Source organism: Tamandua tetradactyla, chromosome 3 (genome assembly GCF_023851605.1).
Source record: "Tamandua tetradactyla isolate mTamTet1 chromosome 3, mTamTet1.pri, whole genome shotgun sequence".
Classification (NCBI taxonomy): domain Eukaryota; kingdom Metazoa; phylum Chordata; class Mammalia; order Pilosa; family Myrmecophagidae; genus Tamandua; species Tamandua tetradactyla.
Genome location: NC_135329.1, coordinates 104,841,178 through 104,863,687, shown reverse-complemented (window position 1 = coordinate 104,863,687; position 22,510 = coordinate 104,841,178). Strand labels below are relative to the sequence as shown.

The 22,510-nt window shown below is 35.0% G+C and overlaps 1 protein-coding gene across 9 annotated transcripts in view; it reads left to right on the top strand.

The window, feature by feature from the left end:
- Nucleotides 1-22,510, top strand: part of ZRANB3 (zinc finger RANBP2-type containing 3) — a 382,105-nt gene that overhangs the window by 159,978 nt on the left and 199,617 nt on the right. For 8 of the 9 annotated variants that reach the window (XM_077153668.1, XM_077153667.1, XM_077153662.1 and 5 more), the window contains 2 exons: nucleotides 1,829-1,847; nucleotides 20,704-20,882. In XM_077153668.1, the coding sequence (XP_077009783.1) occupies nucleotides 1,833-1,847; nucleotides 20,704-20,882 (194 nt within the window). In that variant the 5' untranslated portion in view covers nucleotides 1,829-1,832. The remainder of the gene's footprint in view (nucleotides 1-1,828; nucleotides 1,848-20,703; nucleotides 20,883-22,510) is intronic. The other variant, XM_077153669.1, reaches the window with a different exon arrangement.

Below are 22,510 nucleotides of genomic sequence, written 5' to 3'. Positions count from 1 at the left end.
TGGGTTTCAAGACTTAAGCTAGAATAATATTTTAAAAAGGTAAAATGTTAATTCTTTCCAAAGGATTTAAAGAAAAATCCAAACTTCATGTATTTGCTGATAAAACTTTCAATGATCAGGTCCTCAGTCTGCCTTCCAACCTTATTTCCTACCACTTTCCTTTTGCTTCCTCTACTCCAGCTACATTTGTTTCCTTGTTCTTCCTTAACTACACAGAGGACCACCTTATCTCAGGGCCTTTCCAGTTGCTGATCACTGTATCCAGAATATGCTCCAGCACCCCTCCCACCCCCTGATTTTCTCATAGTTTCCCTCCTCTTTAAAATTGTCCTACTCAAGTCTTCTCTTGTTGCCTGACCAGAGAGACTTTTCCTAGAGAATAACTCCTTCCTCTCCTACATTCCCATATTCTGTCTAAACCTGTTTTAGTTTTCTTCCAACCACTTTATCACACTTGAATCATACATTTCTTTATGTCTTTTCATCCTGTCCTTCATAAGCGTAAAAGCTTTTATTCACTGCTATACCCCCAGAACAGTGCCCAGTACATTCTAGGAACTAAATGAATAATATACACTTCAAGTGACATCTTTACCAAATTTGACTTAGATTTTAAAATGAAAAAGTAGGTATCTATATGAATCTTCCCAGAAATATAAAAACAATAACATATTTTTTCAGAATATTGCTTTGTGTTTCTTTTAATTTTCCAGCCTTTGTTTTGCAAAGAATATAATAAACATTTTACGTAAACTTCAGTTAAAATATCCATTTGCATTTGAAACTTACACATTTCAAATATATTAGAAATGAAAAAATAGAAGTGAATTTTAAAACTCTGGTTAAAGTATTTATACTTGATATTTTCTACGAAACTACTTATTATGTTACCTGGCATTTTTGTATTTGTTGTTTGATAACTTAATTTCTATTTTACCTGTAACTTAGTCCTAGAAAATATATTTATTACCAAATTCTTAATTTGAAGTTTATGTTAGAAGAAACTTTATAAAAGCATAATATCAAGACCCTTGGGAATAAAGGAAGAAAAAAAAAAAAAAAACAGAAATAGGGACTTTATTCCTTGCCAGTTTTTATAATATCCTAGTACTGGGGTGCTGGGTAGTCTCTTCAGCTGAGTTTTTTCCCCCTTATTATGCACTCACTGTCTCTAAGGGACCTGTTGTGATCCTGACCATCCTTACTATTCTTTCCCTTGTTCTTTGCCTTTTCTTTTAGTTAGAACTTCAACTTATATCCTCTATCCTCAATTTTCAGTGGATAGAATTTCCTCCTGTAGGTTTATAAAAATTGAGAAAGAAAAGTTTAGCAAAATAGTAGTAGAACTCAAAATTCTGCTTGAAAATAGATTTAGCATATATAGCATAGTATATTTAATTATGTGTATAGTTTATGCTGGTATGTGGTTGACACCTTTTTTCTTGCACATTAATATAACATTTGTCTGCTCTCTAGGGAAGACCAATCTTAATGTTTAAGAATGAGGACGGAAATCAGTACTGTCATTTCCCATTTTGGTCACATTTTGAAGGGTCATTGTAGCTCATCTCCATGGATGGGCATTGGGGAAAAGCATATCTGAAGCGCTGACTTGCCCACATAGTCATATGCTGTTGGCATCTGGAGAGTCATAAAATCAACATTGACCCATGTTGTCAGACACATATATTAACACCTCTGTGGCTTAGTACTTCAGCAATTATAAACTATTTTGTGGGATGCTACTTAATGAGAACTATAAAACTATAAAAATGAATGACTTCTAGTATTTATGAAATTAATACGGTTTTATTTTTATATTTTCCAGGTGTATGGTGGCTGATGAAGTAAGTATTTTTCATGTCTTTTCTTTTTTCGCATGGGCTGGCATCGGGAATTGAACCTTCCATGGCAGGCAAGAACTCTGCCTGCTGAGCCATTGTGGCTCGCCCTTCTCATGTCTTTTTAAAAGTTCTATAGTTACTTTTTTTCCCAAGATTTAAGAAGTTAATTCGTGGTAACAAATAAGATAAATGTTCAGTATTCTATAAAATGAAATAAGATGGAGATGGACTATTATTAGAATAAATCATTATGATTTGATGAAATAGGTTTTACATGTTATTGAATAAAACCAGAAACACTAAAAGCTTTTTTTTTAATAAAAGCTTTACTGAGATATAATTTAGTCTTTAAGGTACACAGTTCCGTGTTTTTTAGTATATTCACAAAGTTGTATAAAAATCACCACTATAAAATTTCAAACTATTTTCTTACCCCAAAAAGAAACCCCAACCCAATAACAGTCACTCCCCATTCCCCTTACCCCTGAACCTGGCAACCACTAATCTACTTCCTGTCTCTATGAATTTGCCTGTTCTGGACATTTCATATAGATGGAATCCTTCAACATGTGGCTTCTTATGTTTGACATCTTTCACTTAGCATAATGTTTTCAAAGTTCATCTGTGTTACAGCATGTATCAGTATTTCATTCCTTTTGATAGCTGAATAATATTGTACTGAATGGATACTCCATATTTTGTTTATCCATTCATCAGTTGATAGACAAGTGAATTGTCTCCACTCTTTGGCTGTTATGAATATACTTTTATGAACATTGTTAAAGAAATTTTTGTGTGAACATATGTTTTCCAACCTCTTGGCTATATACCTAGGAGTGGGGTTACCAGTCACTTGATAAGTCTATATTTAATTTTTCTTTTCTAGTTTAATTTATTTTATTTATTATTTTTTAAGTTTTATAAACCAATTTAAAAATGAATAGAACAAGGAAAAAATCAACAAATTCAGAGTTTCTTAAATTGTAAATATTAAAAACTTAAATACCATTTGATCAGCTGTCAGACAAAACTGTGAGTGTTCTCAAAAAAAAGCAATTATAAAGTCTTTAAAATATCTGTCCTGTCCTTTAAAATATCTGTAATGACATTTACTAAACATTTTCCTGATTTCAGGAAAATCTGAAGATACACAATTAATATATTAAATTAATATATTAAATCTTAATTTTTTTTTACGATTAATATATTAAAATCTTAACCACCTAAAATGGATACCTTAGTTAGCTTATCCATAGGTGTATTTAAATATAATATCTAAATAATTATTGTAAAGCCTGTTTTTACAATATGTTTCATAAACCAATTTAAAATTAAAGCAAAGAAGGAAGAAATCTGCTGATATAGATATTAGAGTTTCTTAGATTCTTAATATTAAATACTATCTTAAATGCCATATGATTAACTAACAGGACTGTGTTATCAAATATCATGTAAAAAGTTATTACAAATATCAGCTTTACTATGGTAGTGACCTCTATTACTAAACATTTTCAAATTTTTTGTTTGAGGAATTTATTTTATATAATATTATTATACCTGCCTGTAGTTTTGTTTTATTTTTTAATGTTATTTTTGTTGTAAAATATAATCTATAGATACAAAGCAAAGAAAGAAAAAAGGCAGTAATTTTCAAAGCACATTTAAACAAGCAGCTATAGAACAGGTCCCAGAGTTAGTCATGGGCTACCTATTCCCTCATCTCAAATTTTTCCTTCTAGCTGCTCAAAAATACTGGAGGCTTTACCAGAGTCATAATAATGAAATTATACAGTCCTTTTGTCTAACTTACTTCACTCAGCATTATATACTCAAGCTTCATCCACCTTGTCATATATTTTGGGACATCATTTTGTCTAACTCCTACATATTATTCCATCACATGTATACCAAATTTTGTTTACCCACTCGTCTGTTGATGGGCACCTGGATTGATTCCGTCTCTTGGCAATTGTGAATAGTCTCACTATGGACATTGGTGAGCAAATGTCTGTTCATGTCACTGCCCTCCACTCTTGTGGGCATATACCGAGTATTGGTATTGCCGGGTGATAGGGCAACTCAATATTTAGTTTTCTGAGGAATCGCCAAACTGGCATCCACAGTAGCTGAACCATTATACACTTTCACCAGCAGTGAATAAGTTTTCCAGTTCCTCCACATCCTCTCCAGCATTTGTATTTGTCTGTCTAATATTAGCCATTCTTATAGGTATGAGGTAATATCTCTTTTCGTCTTAATTTACACTCCCTTATTGCCAATGAAGATGAGCAGCTCTTCATGTGGTTTATAGCCATCTGTATTTGCTCTTCAGAAAAGTACCTTTTCTTATCCTCTGCTCATTTTCTAATTAGACTTTTTTCTTTTGTTGTTGAGCTGTTTAATTTCTTTATATACACAGGATATCAAGCCTTTACTGAAATGTGGTTTACAAATATTTTCTCCCATTAAGCTGGCTGCCTCTTCACCTTTTTAACAAAAGCTCTTGATCTTAAAGAGTTCCCATTTGTCTATTTTTTCTTTTACAGCTTGTGCTTTAGATGTAAAGTTTAAGAAGTTTCCTCCTATTACTAGATCTTGAAGATGTTTCCCTATATTTTCTTTTAGAAGTCTTTATGGTACTGGCTCTGATATTTAGGTCTTTAACCCATTTTGAATTAATTTTTTTATAGAGTGTAAGGTAGGGGTTCTCCTTCATTATTTTGCCTATTGAAATCCAGTTCTGCCATGCCCATTTATTGAAAAGACTATTCTGTCCCAAGTCAGTGGATTTGGTGGCCTTATCGAAGATCAAATGTCTACAAATTTGGTCGTCAATCTCTGCATTCTCGATTTATTCCATCGGTCAGTCCTCTGTCTTTGTGCCAGTACCTAAATGTTTTATCTACTCATTTCGTATAATGTATCTTGGCAATTTTGGTAGCTCCAAAAATCCTTCCGTTTACGTTTATAAGAACAAACACTAACTTAAACTGGATTGGTTTTTATATATTCAGAATATTAGAATATCACAAAATATCACAAAATATATCCAAATAGGCTATTTTTAACCCAAGCGTCACCATTCACAGAACTAATGATCAGATAAGGAAAGACAGGATGCCTAAGATTTAATGGGCATACCATGAAGTTGTGTCTACTATTTTTTATATACTGTCTCTCTCTTTCCATCTGTATATGTGCATGGAGATAGGAAGAGGAAAACATAAAGGAGGAGAGAGTGAGACAATGTGTGTGTGTGTGTGTGTAGTGTGTCTGGAACATTTGTTAATATTAATGTTAGTAATCCAAAACTTTGTATTATTGGCCTAGGATGCATGAATGAGCTTTGAAGCATAGCCTCAAGGTTGAGCTGTTTTTTATAATACTGTCATAATACTGCTTGCTAAACTTTTAAATTTTTGTTTTAAATTTAGTTTAGAGTTGCTTACTCTCAGTGTGAAACATAATGTTAAAAGAGTATATTATCACTATACAGCTTGATGTAATTTCTGTGTTGGTATAGTCATATTTTAAATTTTTTCTATTTTTATTGAGATATCTTTATATGCCATACAGTCCATCCAGAGTATAAAATCAGTTGCTCACAATTTTTTTTCCATAGTTGTGCATTCATCACCATGATCGTATTTAGAATATTTGCATCATTCCAGAAAAAGAAATAAAAATAAGAAAATCCCATACATCCCATATCCCTTCCCCTTCCGCTTCATTAATCACTAATATTGTAATATACCCAATTTTTTTTAACCCCTTATCCCCCACTCTATTATCTAATTATTTATTTATCATCTGTCCATACCCCAGCTTTTCACAAGCATGTGGTCACATTTTAAAAGCTATATAGTTACAGTGTCTTCAAGAATCAAAGCTACTGGAATACAGTTCATCAGTTTCAGGTATTTTTTTCTAGCCGTTCTAGTACCTTAAAAACGAAAAAGGAACATCTGTATAATGCATGAGAATAACCTCCAGGATAACTTCTCAAATCTATTTGAAATCCCTTGGCCACTACAACTTTATTTTGTCTCATTTCTCTGTTCCCCTTTTTGGTCAAGAAGGATTTGCCAAGGAGATTTACATGCTTGGGAGTCATATCCCATGCAGGGCGCAGAGGGCAGTGAGTTCCCCTCCTGAGGTGGCTTTGAGAGAGAGACTAAATCTAAACAACAAAGGAGAGTCTCTGGGGGTGATTCTTAGGTGATTATAAGTAGGCTTAGTAGATGTTGCCATGTTCACCATGTGCCTTTACAGTTGAACAAGAAATCATGAACATCATTAGCCTTCTTGAAGAGCAGCATCTTTCTCTGATGCCTTAGACTGAACATTTTTATAGCCTTGCTTTAATTCAGACATTTTCATGACCTTAGAACTATAAACTTGCAACTTAATAAATTCCCTTTTTAAAAAGGGTGTATACTTGTTTGTAATACAGTGTTGCATTTAATTTACTAATATTATGTTGAGTGTTTTTTGTGTCTTGTGTTCTTGAGTTATTCTTCTGTAGTTTTCCTTGCTTGTAGTGTCTTTATCTGGTTTCATATTAGAGAAATACTGGCCTCATAGAATGAGTTAGGAAGTGTTCATTCTGCTTTCCAAAAGCCTAGCTGAAACAGAGGAGAGCAGCCACTTTCTGTGGCAGCACTGTATACTGCCACTAGACTTATATTCCTAAATAATAAGTTTACGTTAAAAGTTCTCTATTTTTATGTCCAGACGCCAGCAAAAAATAATGAATCACACCAGGAAAATTGAAGATATGGCCCAGTAAAGGGAACAGACCAATAGCTCAAATGAGATACAGGAGCTGAGACAACTAATTCTGAACATACAAACAGAAATGGAAAACCTCTTAAAAAACCAAATCAATAAATTGAGGGAAGACATGAATAAGGTATGGGAACAACAAAAAGAAGAAATGCAAAGTGTGAAAAAACAAATCACAGAACTTATGGGAATGAAAGACACAGTAGAAGAGATGAAAAAAACAATGGAAACCCACAATGGTAGATTTAAAGAGACAGAGGATAGAATTAGTGAACTGGAGGATGGAACATCTGAAATCCAAAAAGAAACAGAAACTATAGGGAAAAGAATGGAAAAATTTAAGCAGGGGCTCAGGGAATTGAATGATAATATGAAGCGCACAAATATACATGTTGTGGGTGTCCCAGAAGGAGAAGAGAAGGGAAAAGGAGGAGAAAAAATAATGGAAGAAATTATCACTGAAAATTTCCCAACTCTTATGAAAGACCTAAAATTACAGATCCAAGAAGTGCAGCGCACCCCAAAGAGAACAGACCCAAATAGGCATTCTCCAAGACACTTACTAGTTAGAATGTCAGAGGTCAAAGAGAAAGAGAGGATCTTGAAAGCAGCAAGAGAAAAACAATCCATCACATACAAGGGAAAATACAAAAGACAAAATGGTAGAGGAAAGTATTACCCAAACAGTAATAACACTAAATGTTAATGGCCTGAATTCCCCAATCAAAAGACATAGACTGGCAGAATGGATTAAAAAACAGGGTCCTTCTATATGCTGTTTACAGGAAACACATCTTAGACCCAAAGATAAACATAGGTTGAAAGTGAAAGGTTGGGAAAAGATATTTCATGCAAATAACAACCACAAAAGAGCAGGAGTAGCTATACTAATATCCAACAAATTAGACTTCAAATGTAAAACAGTTAAAAGAGACAAAGAAAGATACTATCTACTAATAAAAGGAACAATTAAACAAGAAGACATAACAATCATAAATATTTATGCACCGAACCAGAATGCCCCAAAACGTGAGGAAAACACTGCAATCACTGAAAAGAGAAACAGACACATCTACCATAATAGTTGGAGACTTCAATTCCCCACTCTCATCAATGGACAGAACATCTAGACAGAGGATCAATAAAGAAACAGAGAATTTGAATATTACAATAAAAGTGCTAGACTTAACAGACATTTATAGGACATTACGCCCCACAACAGCAGGATACACCTTTTTCTCAAGTGCTCATGGATCATTCTCTTCTGTCTCTTTAAATCTATCATTGTAACTATCCATTATTTTTTCTATGTTTGCTACTTTATCCTTCACTTCCATAAGTTCTGCGATTTGTTTTTTCAGTTTTTCTATTTCTTCTTTATGTTCAGCCCATGTCCTCTTCATGTCCTCCCTCAATTTATCGATTTCATTTTTGAAGAGGTTTTCCATTTCTGTTCGTATATTCAGGATTAGTTAGTCTCAGCTCTTGTGTCTCATTTGAGCTATTGGTTTGTTCCTTTGACTGGGCCATATTCTCAATCTTTTGAGCGTGGACAGTTATCTTCTGCTGCTGGCGTCTGGGCATTTATTCAGATTTCTCTGGGTGTTGGACCCAACAAGGTTGTAAGATTTTTCTGTGAAATCTCTGGGATCTGTTTTTCTTATCTTGCCCAGTACGTGTCGCACGTGGCACACGTTTGTCTCAAGTCTTTGGAATGGGTCTTCCCCAGTCACCGATCTCCGTGGCCTGGGGATTTCGGATCCAAATCTCTCCGTTGGTTCAGGGGCCGTGCGTGGTGGGGGCGTCAGCTGCCGCGGCTTGAGGGGACCCTGTGGCTGGTTGCGGGCCGCAGCGGGCCTGGGGAATTCCCCCCCGGACCAGGAAGCCTCCCGTGGGGGGGGGGGCTTCCGCGGCTTGGATAGCCCTCCTATCTGAGACTCGTATCCGCGGACTCGAAGCAGAGACTCGAAGCTGCCCGCAAAAGAGGGGTGCCACCTGCCTCGGCTTGGGAAACTTGCTTCTCCAATACTCTCAGCCGGCCCGGAAAGGGGGGAGGGAGTAGCTCGGACCACCGCAGCTGCCGCTGATCGGGAAATCGCACGCCGCTCGGGGGTCTCACTGCAGCCGAGTCTCGCAGTCAGTCTAGCCAGCCCAGACTTTGGATAGCCCTCTGATCCGGGACTCGTAGCCGCGGACTTAAAGCCAAGACTCGAAGCCGCCCGCAAAAGAAGGGCGCCGCCTGCCTCGGCTTGGGGAACTTACTTCTCCGATACTCTCAGCCGGCCTGGGAAGGAGGGAGGGATTAGCTCGGACCGCCGCAGCTGCGGCCGCTCGGGGGTCTCGCCGCAGCCAAGTCTCGCAGTCAGACTTGCCAGCCCAGACTTTGGATAGCCCTCTGATCCGAGACTTGTAGTCGCGGACTCGAAGCTGTCCGCAAAAGTGTGGCGCCGGCCGCCTTGGCTGGGAAGCTTGTCTCTCCGAGTCTCTCAGCCAGCCCCGGAAGGAGGGAGGGATTAGCTCGGACCGCCGCAGCTGCGGCCGCTCAGGGGTCTCGCCGCAGCCAAGTCTCGCAATCAGACTTGCCAGCCCAGACTTTGGATAGCCCTCTGATCCGAGACTTGTAGTCGCGGACTCGAAGCCGAGACTCGCAGCCGCCCGCAAAAGTGTGGCGCCTGCCGCCTTGGCTGGGAAGCTTGTCTCTCTGAGTCTCTCAGCCAGCCCCGGAAGGAGGGAGGGATTAGCTCGGACCGCCGCAACTGCGGCCGCTTGGGGGTCTCGCCGCAGCCAAGTCTCGCAACCAGACTTGCCAGCCCAGACTTTGGATAGCCCTCTGATCCGAGACTTGTAGTCGCGGACTCGAAGCCGCCCGCAAAAGTGTGGCGCCGGCCGCCTTGGCTGGGAAGCTTGTCTCTCCGAGTCTCTCAGCCAGCCCCGGAAGGAGGGAGGGATTAGCTCGGACCGCCGCAGCTGCGGCTGCTCGGGAAATCGCCCGCCGCTCGGGGATCTCACTCACCGCAGCTGAGTTTCACAGTCAGACTAGCCAGCCCAGACTTGGTTACGCTGTGTGTCCATTCCCTGCTGTAGCCCCCGGAGCTGTTTTGTACTGTTTCTGTTCACCTATTAGTTGATTTGGAGTCGGAGGAACTAAAACGCATGTACCTTACTAAGATGCCATCTTGGATCCCCTCATGGATCATTCTCAAAGATAGACCATATGCTGGGTCACAAAGCAAATCTCAACAAATTTAAAAAGCTTGAAATCATACACAACACTTTCTCGGATCATAAAGGAATGAAGCTGGAAATCAATAAAAGGCAGAGTGCCAGAAAATTCACAAATACGTGGAGGCTCAACAACACACTCTTAAACAACGAGTGGGTCAAAGATGAAATTACAAGAGAAATTAGTAAATAGCTCGAGGCGAATGAAAATGAAAACACAACATATCGAAACCTATGGGACGTACAAAGGCAGTGCTAAGAGTGAAATTTATTGCACTAATGCCTATATCAGAAAAGAAGAAAAGGCAAAAATTCAGGAATTAACTGTCCACTTGGAAGAACTGGAGAAAGAACAGCAAACTAACCCCAAAGCAAGCAAAAGGAAAGAAATAACAAAGATTAGAGCAGAAATAAATGAAATTGAGAACATGAAAACAATAGAGAAAATCAATAAGACCAGAAGTTGGTTCTATGAGAAAATCAATAACATTGATGGGCCCTTAGCAAGAATGACCAAATGAAGAAGAGAGAGGACGCAAATAAATAAGATCCGAAATGGAAGAGGAGACATAACCACTGACCTCACAGAAATAAAGGAGGTAATAACAGGATACTATGAACAACTTTACGCCAATAAATACAACAATGTAGATGAAATGGACAAGTTCCTAAAAAGGAATGAACAACCAACTCTGACTCAAGAAGAAATAGACGACCTCAACAAACCAATCACAAGTAAAGAAATCGAATCAGTCATTCAAAAGCTTCCCAAAAAGAAAAGTCCAGGACCAGACGGTTTCACATGTGAATTCTACCAAACATTCCAGAAAGAATTAGTACCAACTCTGCTCAAACGCTTCAAAAAAATTGAAGTGGAGGGAAAGCTACCTAATTCATTCTATGAAGCCAATATCACCCTCATACCAAAACCAGGTAAAGATATTACAAAAAAAGAAAACTATAGACCAACCTCTCTAATGAATATAGATGCAAAAATCCTCAACAAAATTCCAGCAAATCGAATCCAGCAACACATTAAAAGAATTATACATCATGACCATGTAGAATTCATCCCAGGTATGCAAGGATGGTTCAACATAAGAAAATCAATTAATGTAATACACCATATCAACAAATCAAAGCAGAAAAACCACATGATCATCTCAATTGATGCAGAGGAGGCATTTGACAAGATTCAACATCCTTTCCTGTTGAAAACACTTTAAAGGATAGGAATACAAGGGAAATTCCTTAAAATGATAGAGGGAATATATGAAAAACCCACAGCTAATATCATCCTCAATGGGGAAAAATTGAAAACTTTCCCCCTAAGATCAGGAACAAGACAAGGATGTCCATTGTCACCACTATTATTCAACATCGTGTTGGAGGTTCTAGCCAGAGCAATTAGACAAGAAAAAGAAATACAAGGCATCAAAATTGGAAAGGAAGAAGTAAAACTATCACTGTTTGCAGACGATATGATACTATACGTCAAAAACCCGGAAAAATCTACAACAAAACTACTAGAGCTAATAAATGAGTACAGCAAAGTAGCAGGTTACATGATCAACATTCAAACATCCGTAGCGTTTCTATACACTAGCAATGAGCAAGCTGAGGGGGAAATCAAGAAACGAATTCCATTTACAATTGTAACTAAAAGAATAAAGTACTTAGGTATAAATTTAACTAAAGAGACAAAAGACCTATACAAAGAACACTACAAAAAACTGTTAAAAGAAATCACAGAAGACCTAAATAGATGGAAGGGCATACCGTGTTCATGGATTGGAAGACTAAATATAGTTAAGATGTCAATCCTACCTAAATTGATTTACAGATTCAATGCAATTCCAATCAAAATCCCAACAACTTATTTTTCAGAAATAGAAAAACCAATAAGCAAATTTATCTGGAAAGGCAGGGTGCCCCGAATTGCTAAAAGTATCTTGAGGAAAAAAAACGAAGCTGGAGGTCTCAAGCTGTCGGACTTTAAGGCATATTATGAAGCCACAGTGGTCAAAATAGCATGGTATTGGCATAAAGATAGATATATCGACCAATGGAATCGAATAGAGTGCTCAGATATAGACCCTCTCATCTATGGACATTTGATCTTGATAAGGCAGTCAAGCCAATTCACCTGGGACAGAACAGTCTCTTCAATAAATGGTGCCTAGAGAACTGGATATCCATATGCAAAAGAATGAAAGAGGACCTGTATCTCACCCCCTATACAAAAGTTAACTGAAAATGGATCAAAGATCTAAACATTAGGTCTAAGACCATAAAACAGAGGAAAATATAGGGTGATATCTTATGAAACTTACAATTGGAGGTGGTTTTTTGGACCTTAAACCTAAAGCAAGAGCACTGAAGAAAGAAAGAAAGAAATGGGAGCTTATCAAAATTAAACACTTTTGTGCATTAAAGAACTTCATCAACCAAGTAGAAAGACAGCCTACACAATGGGAGACAATATTTGGAAACGACATATCAGATAAAGTTCTAGTATCCAGAATTTATATAGAGATTGTTCAACTCAACAACAAAAAGACAGCCAACCCAATTACAAAATGGGAAAAAGACTTGAACAGACACCTCTCAGAAGAGGAAATACAAATGGCCAAAAGGCACATGAAGAGATGCTCAATGTCCCTGGCCATTAGAGAAATGCAAATCAAAACCACAATGAGATATCATCTCACACCCACCAGCATGGCCATTATCAACAAAACAAAAAATGACAAGTGCTGGAGAGGATGCGGAGAAAGAGGCACACTCATCCACTGTTGGTGGGAATGTTAAATGGTGCAACCACTGTGGAAGGCAGTTTGGCGGTTCCTCAAAAAACTGAATATAGAATTGCCATACGACCCAGCAATACCATTGCTAGGTATCTACTCAGAGAACTTAAGGGCAAAGAACAAACGGACATTTGCACACCAATGTTTATAGCAGCATTATTTACAATTGCAAAGAGATGGAAACAGCCAAAATGTCCATCAACAGACGAGTGGCTAAACAAACTGTGGTATATACGTACGATGGAATATTATGCAGCTTTAAGACAGAATAAACTTATGAAGCATGTAATAACATGGATGGACCTAGAGAACATTATGCTGAGTGAGACTAGCCAAAAACTAAAGGACAAATGCTGTATGGTCCCACTGATGTGAACCGACATTAGAGAATAAACTTGGAATATGTCATTGGTAACAGAGACCATCAGGAGTTATAAACAGGGTAAGATAATGGGTAATTGGAGCTGAAGGGATACGGACTGTGCAACAGGACTAGATGCAAAAACTCAAAAATGGACAGCACAGTACTACCTAATTGTAATGTAATTATGTTAAAACACTTAATGAAGCTGCATCTGAGCTATAGTTTTTTTTTGTTTGTTTGTGTGTTTTTTTATATATACCTTTTGTATTTTTTATTTTTATTTTTTCTTTTTTATCATTTTATTTCTTTTTCTGTTGTCTTATTATTTGTTTTTCTAAATCGATGCAAATGTACTAAGAAATGATGATCATACATCTATGTGATAATATTAAGAATTACTGATTGCATGTGTAGAATGGAATGATTTCTAAATGTTGTGTTAGTTAATCTTTTTTTTAATTAATAAAAAAAAAAAGTTCTCTGTTTTTCCTTGTTACCCAAGAGTAAAACACTTCACAGGCTGGCCTGTTTTTGTTTCTTCCATTTTTTTCTTCTGCTTTTCTTCACCATAAATTCAAGTGTCACTTTCACTTCTCTGCTTATTGTCATCTCTACTACCACTTATTAGCAAGCTTGTAATGGACATTTTAATTCACCTCTCTAAGTCTTAGTTTTCTTGTGTTTAAGGGATAGATAATAATACTTTCCTCTTGAGATTACTTACCTAAGGCACTGAATAATCTGAGAGCCAACAGATAAAAGTTTCCTTTTCCCTTTTCTCATATTCCCAAATAACATGACTTTTCATGCTCTGATGTCTTTATATACACTGTTCTCTTTGTGATCATTTTACATTTCTTCTGTATTCCGTCCTCTCCCCAAATCTTTCTAACAAAATCATTATTCGAAACTCTGTTCAGGTATCACTTCCTCTCCAAAGTGAGTCATGATTTTCTCTTAGTTCCTCTGTACTCTCACTTCTGCCATAGTTTGAGTCATGTTCTAGTTTACTTGTATGTTTCTAATCCACAGATCAGAACTCCTTGGGCAGGAGTCATGTCTGCCTTGCACAATGTCTGGGGAATAGCAGATGTCCAGTTAATGTGTCCTAAACGAATAAATGAGTGAGAAGGAAAAAGAGAGGACTTCTTTTGTCTTATTAACTTGTCTTTGTTGAGTTGAGACCATCTGAGCTGGTCAAAAAAGTTTTCTTCACGGTGGCTCAGTGGCAGAATTCTTGCCTGCCATGTTGGAGACCCGATTCAATTACCCGTGCCTGCCCCTGTAAAAAAATTTCTTCACCTGAACAAGAATAACCTTTTGTGTGCAAATTACCAGTACTTTAAGCCAGTTCCAGTTCCCCTTTCTCCCCCAACTCTCCTGTGTACTTTAACCTTTTCTAAGCTTGGAGGTAATGAAGAAAGAAGGGATTTGGAGTATGGAATTTTTTTAAAAACTTCATTACAATATCTAACATAAAATCTTACTTCTTTCCCAATAAGTTTAAATCATCACCCAGCCTGAAAATTTTTGTCTTGAACATCAACAAAGTACAAAATGCAATTGATTTCATTTTAAATTTTAAAGAAGAAATTTACCCTGATTTCTTTGAAGGCTGATATGAATTTCTTTCAAGGCTCCTGCTGTTTTGCACAGCTGAGTTACTGCAATGTTCTTTCAGTAGTCTTGAACAAAATTGAAAATGAAAAGCAGAGGTGACAGCTATCATGAATTAAACTATAGCAAGTAGAGTCAGACACAAAACATCTTCCTGGAATATCATATTTACAGTTCAAATGAACATTTGTTTTTCCCTAAGGCACTTTTATTATTATACATTAACACATTTGAATGCATTATGTAGTTTATTAAATGAAATGCTTCTAATGATTAGAAATTGTTTTAAAATGTGAGAGGTGGATAAAGTTAAAACTCACACTATAAACTGCTTTTCCTTTTTGAATAATGTGCTTAAGTTTGCACAGAATTTAGGAATTGTTAACAGTCTCTATCTTATTTCTCCAGATACGGACATTAAGGCATTTACTTTAGCTGCTGATGAAACCAACATTTTACTCCTATTTAAACTTCTATTTGATAAATTGTCAGGAATTCGAATCCAGAAACATGGCCTCCATCAAGCTTTCAGTCAAGTAAGGGAAGGGCCGAGGTGTATGCCTCTGTGTGTATATGAAAAATATAGGGTAATGGAAGTATTGTAAATAAAGTTTAGAATATCAATTTCATGGTACTCTTATGGAAGGAATCATTAATTCCAGCTTGGTTAACTGGTGAAGGCTTTATGAAGGAAGTGTATTTGTGATACGCTGTGTAGAAATAAGTAGAACACCAGCATTGACGAAAAGAAATTTGAGGGATTTTTTAACCAGGCAACACTCCGTGGTTTATGAGCTGTGTTTCACCGAGTTGAAGATGAAACTGAGAGTGTGGAATAGCTTCAGTATAGTTGCCTTTCTTTTCTGCTTTACAGTTGTGTAATGTTGTGAGAAAAGTTAACATTAGTTTGAAAAGTTTAAAATCTGCTATTCTAGATTCTTAGCTTTGTTGTGTCCTTTTTGTACATTACAGTGATGTGTAATATGTAATATCTAATTTTACTTATCAAGGACCTGAAAGTTTTCAGTGAAATGATTCACTCTTTGGCAATTTCTGTAAGTTTAATCTTCTCATACTTCTTTTAAGCTCTTTAAAGTTCATTTAGAAAGCTAAACTGGAATATCCTTTTTATGATGTCACTATTTAATGCTTTTTTGAAATTTTATGTGTTTAAACCTATAGGGAATGAGATATTTCTAGAGAATCAAAGCTTTTAGGACAGCAAGATACCCGCTTTTTTTTTTTTTTTTTACCATAACATTTTGAAAGGAAGACATTTTCAAACGTACTCTATATAGTCTTGCTTCTTTAAACATCGTACACTGAGTATAATTTAACCTTTCTTCAGTTACTCAAGGTTATCAACTACTGGGACAGGTTAGGCCCTTTACTTAAAGCTTTTAGGCTATTTTAAGTTATGTGTCTACTTTTTATAGTTTTTCTTATGCCTCATTTTTGCTGCCCTTTGGCCTTTTTCTTCCCTGTCCTAAGTGAGGAAAACTTGAATGGTTCTTTCTCTATCTTAACATTTTTGCCAACAATATTCATGGAAGTAATATTATAAAAGACAAGTGAATCAATACTATATGTTAAATATTTGTCACTTTTCAATCTATTTTTTTCATTTAAAATCCACATTTTATAATATTTTATAATATAATTCATAGATTGAATTAGTTATTTTATTCAAACTACTTTTTTATTCTAATATTTTTAAAATATTGTTATTTTCGTTAGCTTAGTTTATGACATATAGATTTAGCATTGAATTTAATGAACTATTTTCACTACTTTTAATGTCACTGTATTTCAGTAAAATAAAATCAAGCCCAGGCTAATTCTTAATATATACATCTTCCCCATATAGATTAACATTCAGTATTTATTGTTAATTGTTACGTTCATTAATACTTTGCGAGTAACATTGATTTTGATTTTTAACCAAATTTAAATTTATTTCTGAAAGATTTTCTTATATAACAGATTCATTAAATTTTCTGAAGTTCAGAGGTATTACATTTTTTCTAATCAGATGACTCCACAAACCCAGTCAATTTTTTATTTTGACATGGATAATATTTAATAAATGAGGGCTGTGGCTGGCATATGATGCCATTGTCATAATTTTGACATCTCATTTCTTTATATGGATTATATTTGAATTCCTTAAGTAATTGATGGACTATGTACTTTTGAGGCTATTTTGCAGATAGACTTGTTTAAGAAAGTTTGAGCCATTATCTACCAAAAGAGCAAGGAAGAAAAAACAGAGATACTATGCTTGTGTATTTAATACTATATTTAGTTAAATTGAGAAAACAAAGGGCATCTCTAAACAATAAAAATGTCAGAAACCAAGTATATTTCACCTTGCTATAATACTTCTCTGGGGTTCGTGGTGACATTGTATTGTAAGAGAAAGTATCTATAGCTATGTCTAATATAAAAGTAACTTCTACAAATTCTGCTCTAGTGAGGAAAACTATATCATTTGGACCAAGAAATATCTGCCTTGATATGGGGAGGGTGCTTTTTAAATAAAAATAATCTCTGAAAATAATTCTCTAAACAGAAAAATTATTTTTGTGTAATAAGTACTTTAAAAGCATTGATGATTTTCACTTTTTTATTCCTTAATAGTTCTGTTTTTTTTCTTAATGCCTAAGCTGTTTTGAACAGCTAATTCTATTTTGAAAATATTCATGTATTTTTCTTAGAACTGCTGACTGATTTTGCAGCCTTACTTGATTCACATTCTTGTTTTCTTTTCTGCAAATAATATTTCAGCCTAACCTCAGGCTATGGGGCCATCCTTTACTCTTTTTTTTTTTTTTAATTTTTTATTGTGAAATATAATATATATACAAAAATCAATAAATAAGTACATTGTAACAGGTAGTTATGATTCAGCAGTCATACTGATTTGCTAAATCCTATCTTCTGTGTTATAATTCCTCCTTCTTCTTTGATCCTTCTCCCAATGTTTAGGGGTGTTTGGGCTAAGCCCATTATAACTTTTTTGTGTTGGAAAGGGGTGTCAATAATATGAGATAGGGGTATGGAGCTAGTTGACATCCTTGGAGGGTTTGGCACCTCTGGGTTTCAAGAGTTATCTGGCATAGGAACCTCTGTGGAGAGTGTAGGTTTCTGGAAATTCACCTTAGTGTATAAAACTTGTAGAATCTTACTCAAATAGAGCCCTAGATGTTCTTTAAGTTTAGCAGGAATGGTTTTGGTTGGGGTTTGGCAAACCCTAGTAATTAGCAATATCTTGCTAAAGCTTCTGTAAGAGTAGCCTCCAGGATAGCTTCTAACTCTATTTGAACTCTCTTAGCCCCTGATACCTTATTTTGTTACATTTATTTTCTGTCTTTTGACTAGGAAGGAGTTGTCGATCCCACGCAGTGCCAGGGACAGGCTCATCCCTGGGAGTTATGTCTCACATTGCCAAGAGGCTTTCACCCATGGATGTCATATCCCACATGTGGAGTAGGGTAATAATTTTACCTGCAGAGCTATGGTCATCCTTTACTTTTTAACTGCCTACCTACTTCATTAAGGCCCCAGGTTTGTTGTTGTTGTTGTTGTTGTTTTGCATGGACAGACATTGGGAATCAAACCCAGGTCTCTGACGTAGCAGGCGAGAACTCTACCACTGAGCCACCATGGCCTTCTCCATTAAGGCCCCATTTTTAGTCAATATTTGCATTGTCAACTGATAGAAGATGTGATTAATTAGCATTTTAGTTTTTTCTTGCTTATTACTTTCTACTTTTATATATTTAAATACGATAATACATATTTTGCCTTTTAAAAAAGTTTCTTTTAAAGCTTTTCTACTTCCTCGTTATATATGTAAGATTGATTTTTAAAAGGTCTCACTTCTGAGTCTGAGTAGTGAATCCCTGACATTACATAATTAATATTTCCAAATGTTACTGGATTGAAATTTCTTAAGTATTCTAAAGTGATTGATATGGGAATCAACAAATCCCAGTACTTATTCAACGGATAGAATCCTGAAGAAATGCAAAAAAGTTTGTCTCTGAAGCTTTTGATTGATTGCATATGAGCCTTATTTTGAAAGCAAAAGTGAGTTGTAATTTATCACAAGTGGTGACCTAGTCTATTTCATGTCCACCTCAATTTTTATGGGCCATTTTATCACTGAAGATAATATTTTAATATACTGATCTGAATTACATCATGAGATGCTTTATTCTTAATTCTGTGTTGTTTTCAAATTATAGAGGTGACACATAAAAAGGATATACGGTATCACACTGTAATTATTTACACTGCTAACATCTTTCTTTCTACAAAATCTCTAGCTGAGCTGGTATGTGATCTTTAGTGGCAAATGCAAATGTTCACTTTTGATGGTTTGTTTCATATTCCTTATTTTAATATACTGATGAAAGACCACTTTGTTTATGCTTGTGGTCAGTAAATTCACAGTGTTTTTATTAGACAACATGGATGATTTTGTATTTTTTCATACGTTTCTTTTCCCTTTAAGAATTGATTGCATTTGATTTCTTTCTGTTTATTACGACTACATATGTGATAAATTTTATTTATTCTTGTTAAATAAAGTTTTTATCAGTCTGGACTACAATCCTTTGATTGATTATCTGAAACTACAAATAGAACAATGTGCAAACTATTTGATTCTCTTTCAGATCCTTTATGAAATTAGCCTTTTTCTGTGAAATAGCGAGTTCATCTGAATAGATTGCATGGTTAGAAGCCAAATCCTTCACTTATGTAGCTGAATACTACAAAGCAAAAAAAAGAGAACATTGTACATATAATGGCTTGGAATTTTAACTGAAGATCAGTAAAGAAACAAGATACCTCAGACATGATTAATAAGCTCAAGAATAAATCCTGGAATTATTCATTCTACTTTCATTTTAAAATATTTTCTCCTAAGGAGAAATGGCCCAATATTAGGAAAAATACTGTAAATTTTTTTCCTTAAGGTTTAATGATTAGCAAAATTATTCTCAAAATGCAGTCTGAGAACTACACACATAAGAATCATTTAGAGATCCTTATTTTAAAAGCCCAAATCTATTGAATCAGAATTTTGATGATTGGTGCCCCAAATGAGTTTTTAACTAGCATCCAAGCAATTACATATACTGTAGAGCCTAGAACATAATTAAAACTTTGGAACACATTTTTTTCCTCAGCATCAAAAATTATATGCTTTGTGTTGACCTCCCAGTTTTATGAAATAGTCAATGCAGTAATCTCATAATACATATGGAAAAAATGACTAGAATCTTACTATAGTTTGAACTGATTTTAATTTTATAGTACAGATAAAAACGGATAAGAAAAACATATGGAAAGTCTTCTGAACTGTTGAGCATTACTAGTCTACCTTATGCTGTCATAATCTTTTATTTATCTCAATTTTACCTTAGAAGTCATATTATTTGAATGAATAGTACATATATATGTACTATCTAAGCATAGCATGGTATAGTTAAGTATCTCATTCTTACTATTTATTCTTGTGGCTCTTTGAACTTTAGTGTGAACTTGAGTAAAGATTTTGAACATGGTAAAAACAGATTGTTATAACAACACTAGAGATATTTCTTCTTAAGTATTATGAGCTAATTTCAGTGTTCTTTTAGACTTTTTGAAATTCAAAATATTACGTTTGTTCTTTCTCTTATTGTGTGAAATAGTTTTTCCCCAGGAAACACATAAATTTTTCCTTATATATCATCCCGCTTACTCCTTTGAAAGAGTAAAATATAAATACATAGCTTCCACATTTTTTTTTTGGCATGGGCAGACTCTGGGAATCGGACCCTAGTCTCCATCATGGTAGGCAGGAATTCTGCCACTGAGCCACTATTGCACCGCCCCACATTTATTTTTTAAATTTCTTTATTGTATAATATAACATATGTATAAAGCAAAGAAATAAAAAAGCAATAGTTTTCAAAGCACTCTTCAACATTTATTCAAAATGTTTGGTAAATATTTTTTTGAAATATGTTAGCCTTTATTTTTTATTTTTGTTGTTTTAATAATTTAGATGGGACTAGGAAAGACAATCCAGGCAATTGCAATCACTTACTTCTATAAAGAAGAATGGCCTCTTTTAGTAGTGGTCCCTTCATCGCTGAGGTATCCTTGGACAGAAGAAATAGAGAAATGGATTCCAGAACTGGGTCCTGAAGAAATCAGTGTGATTCAGAGTAAAACCGATATTGGGTAAGAATGTTTTAATCTTTTAAAAAAAGTTTCTTTCTTGCTTCTATTTAGTATTAACCATATTTCAAATGAAATATGACTACAGATCATATTTTAGAGTGGAGGGTAGTGTGGAAAATTTTTATTTTACATTGTTTTAGTATGAATTATTTTCCAAGAAAATTTGTTTCCAACAGTGTAAGTTCCTTGATAATGTATGTAAAAGTATATGTAATGTATGCATAATTTTAGAGATAAATGTAATATACATATTTTAGACATATGTAAACATACTATTATTTTAGGGTTCAAAAATAAATTTCCCAATCTCTCAGTGAATATATTAACATTTGTGAACTTTTATTCAAGTTTTATGTATTACTAAAAATTAGTTTTAACAAATTTTATTTTCTTTATATTAATTTATAAATTTCATATTTTATATCTTGAGAATTTTTGCCTCTTGCTTATTTGAGATCCTTACTCTAAAAATCAGTTATAGTAAAGTGTATCTTTTACTTGTTTCCAGAGTTTGGAATAAGTAATTCAGTTTGAATATTGATAAGTTATTACATGGAGTATCAAAGCGAATCTTATTAAGATGATCTTGCTTTCTTTATAAAATTAAGCCTTACGTAAAAAGCAATACATTTTCCTGAAATAAATGTCTGTTAATTCTTGAGACTTGTTTAATGTGTTATTATTGTATTGTATTGTGTTCTCTAAGACTCATAAAGAACATTTGAAGAAGTAAAGTTGACCTTTGTGAATGTGGAAGGAGGAACCAGACAAACTGTGGGCGGAGTGCCATTTCTCTTTCAACCTTGGTACCTAATTCGAAAAAATAGTCTTTATGAGTCCTGGGAAATTTGGACACCATTAGTGTCAACAAAATAAAATGTAGACAGTAATTATAAATAACACCCCCTCCAATATCACTGCATAAAATTTAAAAATTCGGGGAATGTAGAGTTTCTTAAAGCTTCCATAACCATTAGCTGTTCTTTATTTGAATACTTACATTTACATTTTCTTAAAATATTTCTACTTTATCAATTTTATAACATTTCTGTCATGTAATTTTCATTGTTTTGGAAATACATTCTTGGATCTCTATAGTGGTTAATATTTTTATTTGAATAATACCACAATACTTTAGAAAGGGCTCCCATCACAGAGTGTAATTTTTCTGCAGAATGTCAGGTAAGGGCAGAATACTTACCTGATGTCTTCCAGGTATTTCATGAAACATAGCTTTAGGTATATATCCACATGTGTCAGTGTTTTGATTTGATTTTATTTTTTTTTACCACTAATATGTATCCTTCCTCTGGCATGTTAGTCATGCTAGGACTATTCACTACTTAAGAGCTGGAAGGATAGAAGCTATAAAGATTGCGCTAAAGGTCTTGGTAGCCCTTGTCTTCTGTATATTTAGTTATTTAGTAATATTAGCCCTGAACTTTTATTTTGCAGAGTTTTCTTATTTATAAAAAAAAATACTCTTATTTTTGAGTATAGTAAGAAAATCATAAATCTCTGTGTTAAGTAGTGTGCTGGTTTGAAAGGATGTATGTTCCCTAGAAAAGCCATGTTTTAATTTAAATCCCATTTCATAAAGGCAGAATAATCCCTATTCAATACTATAT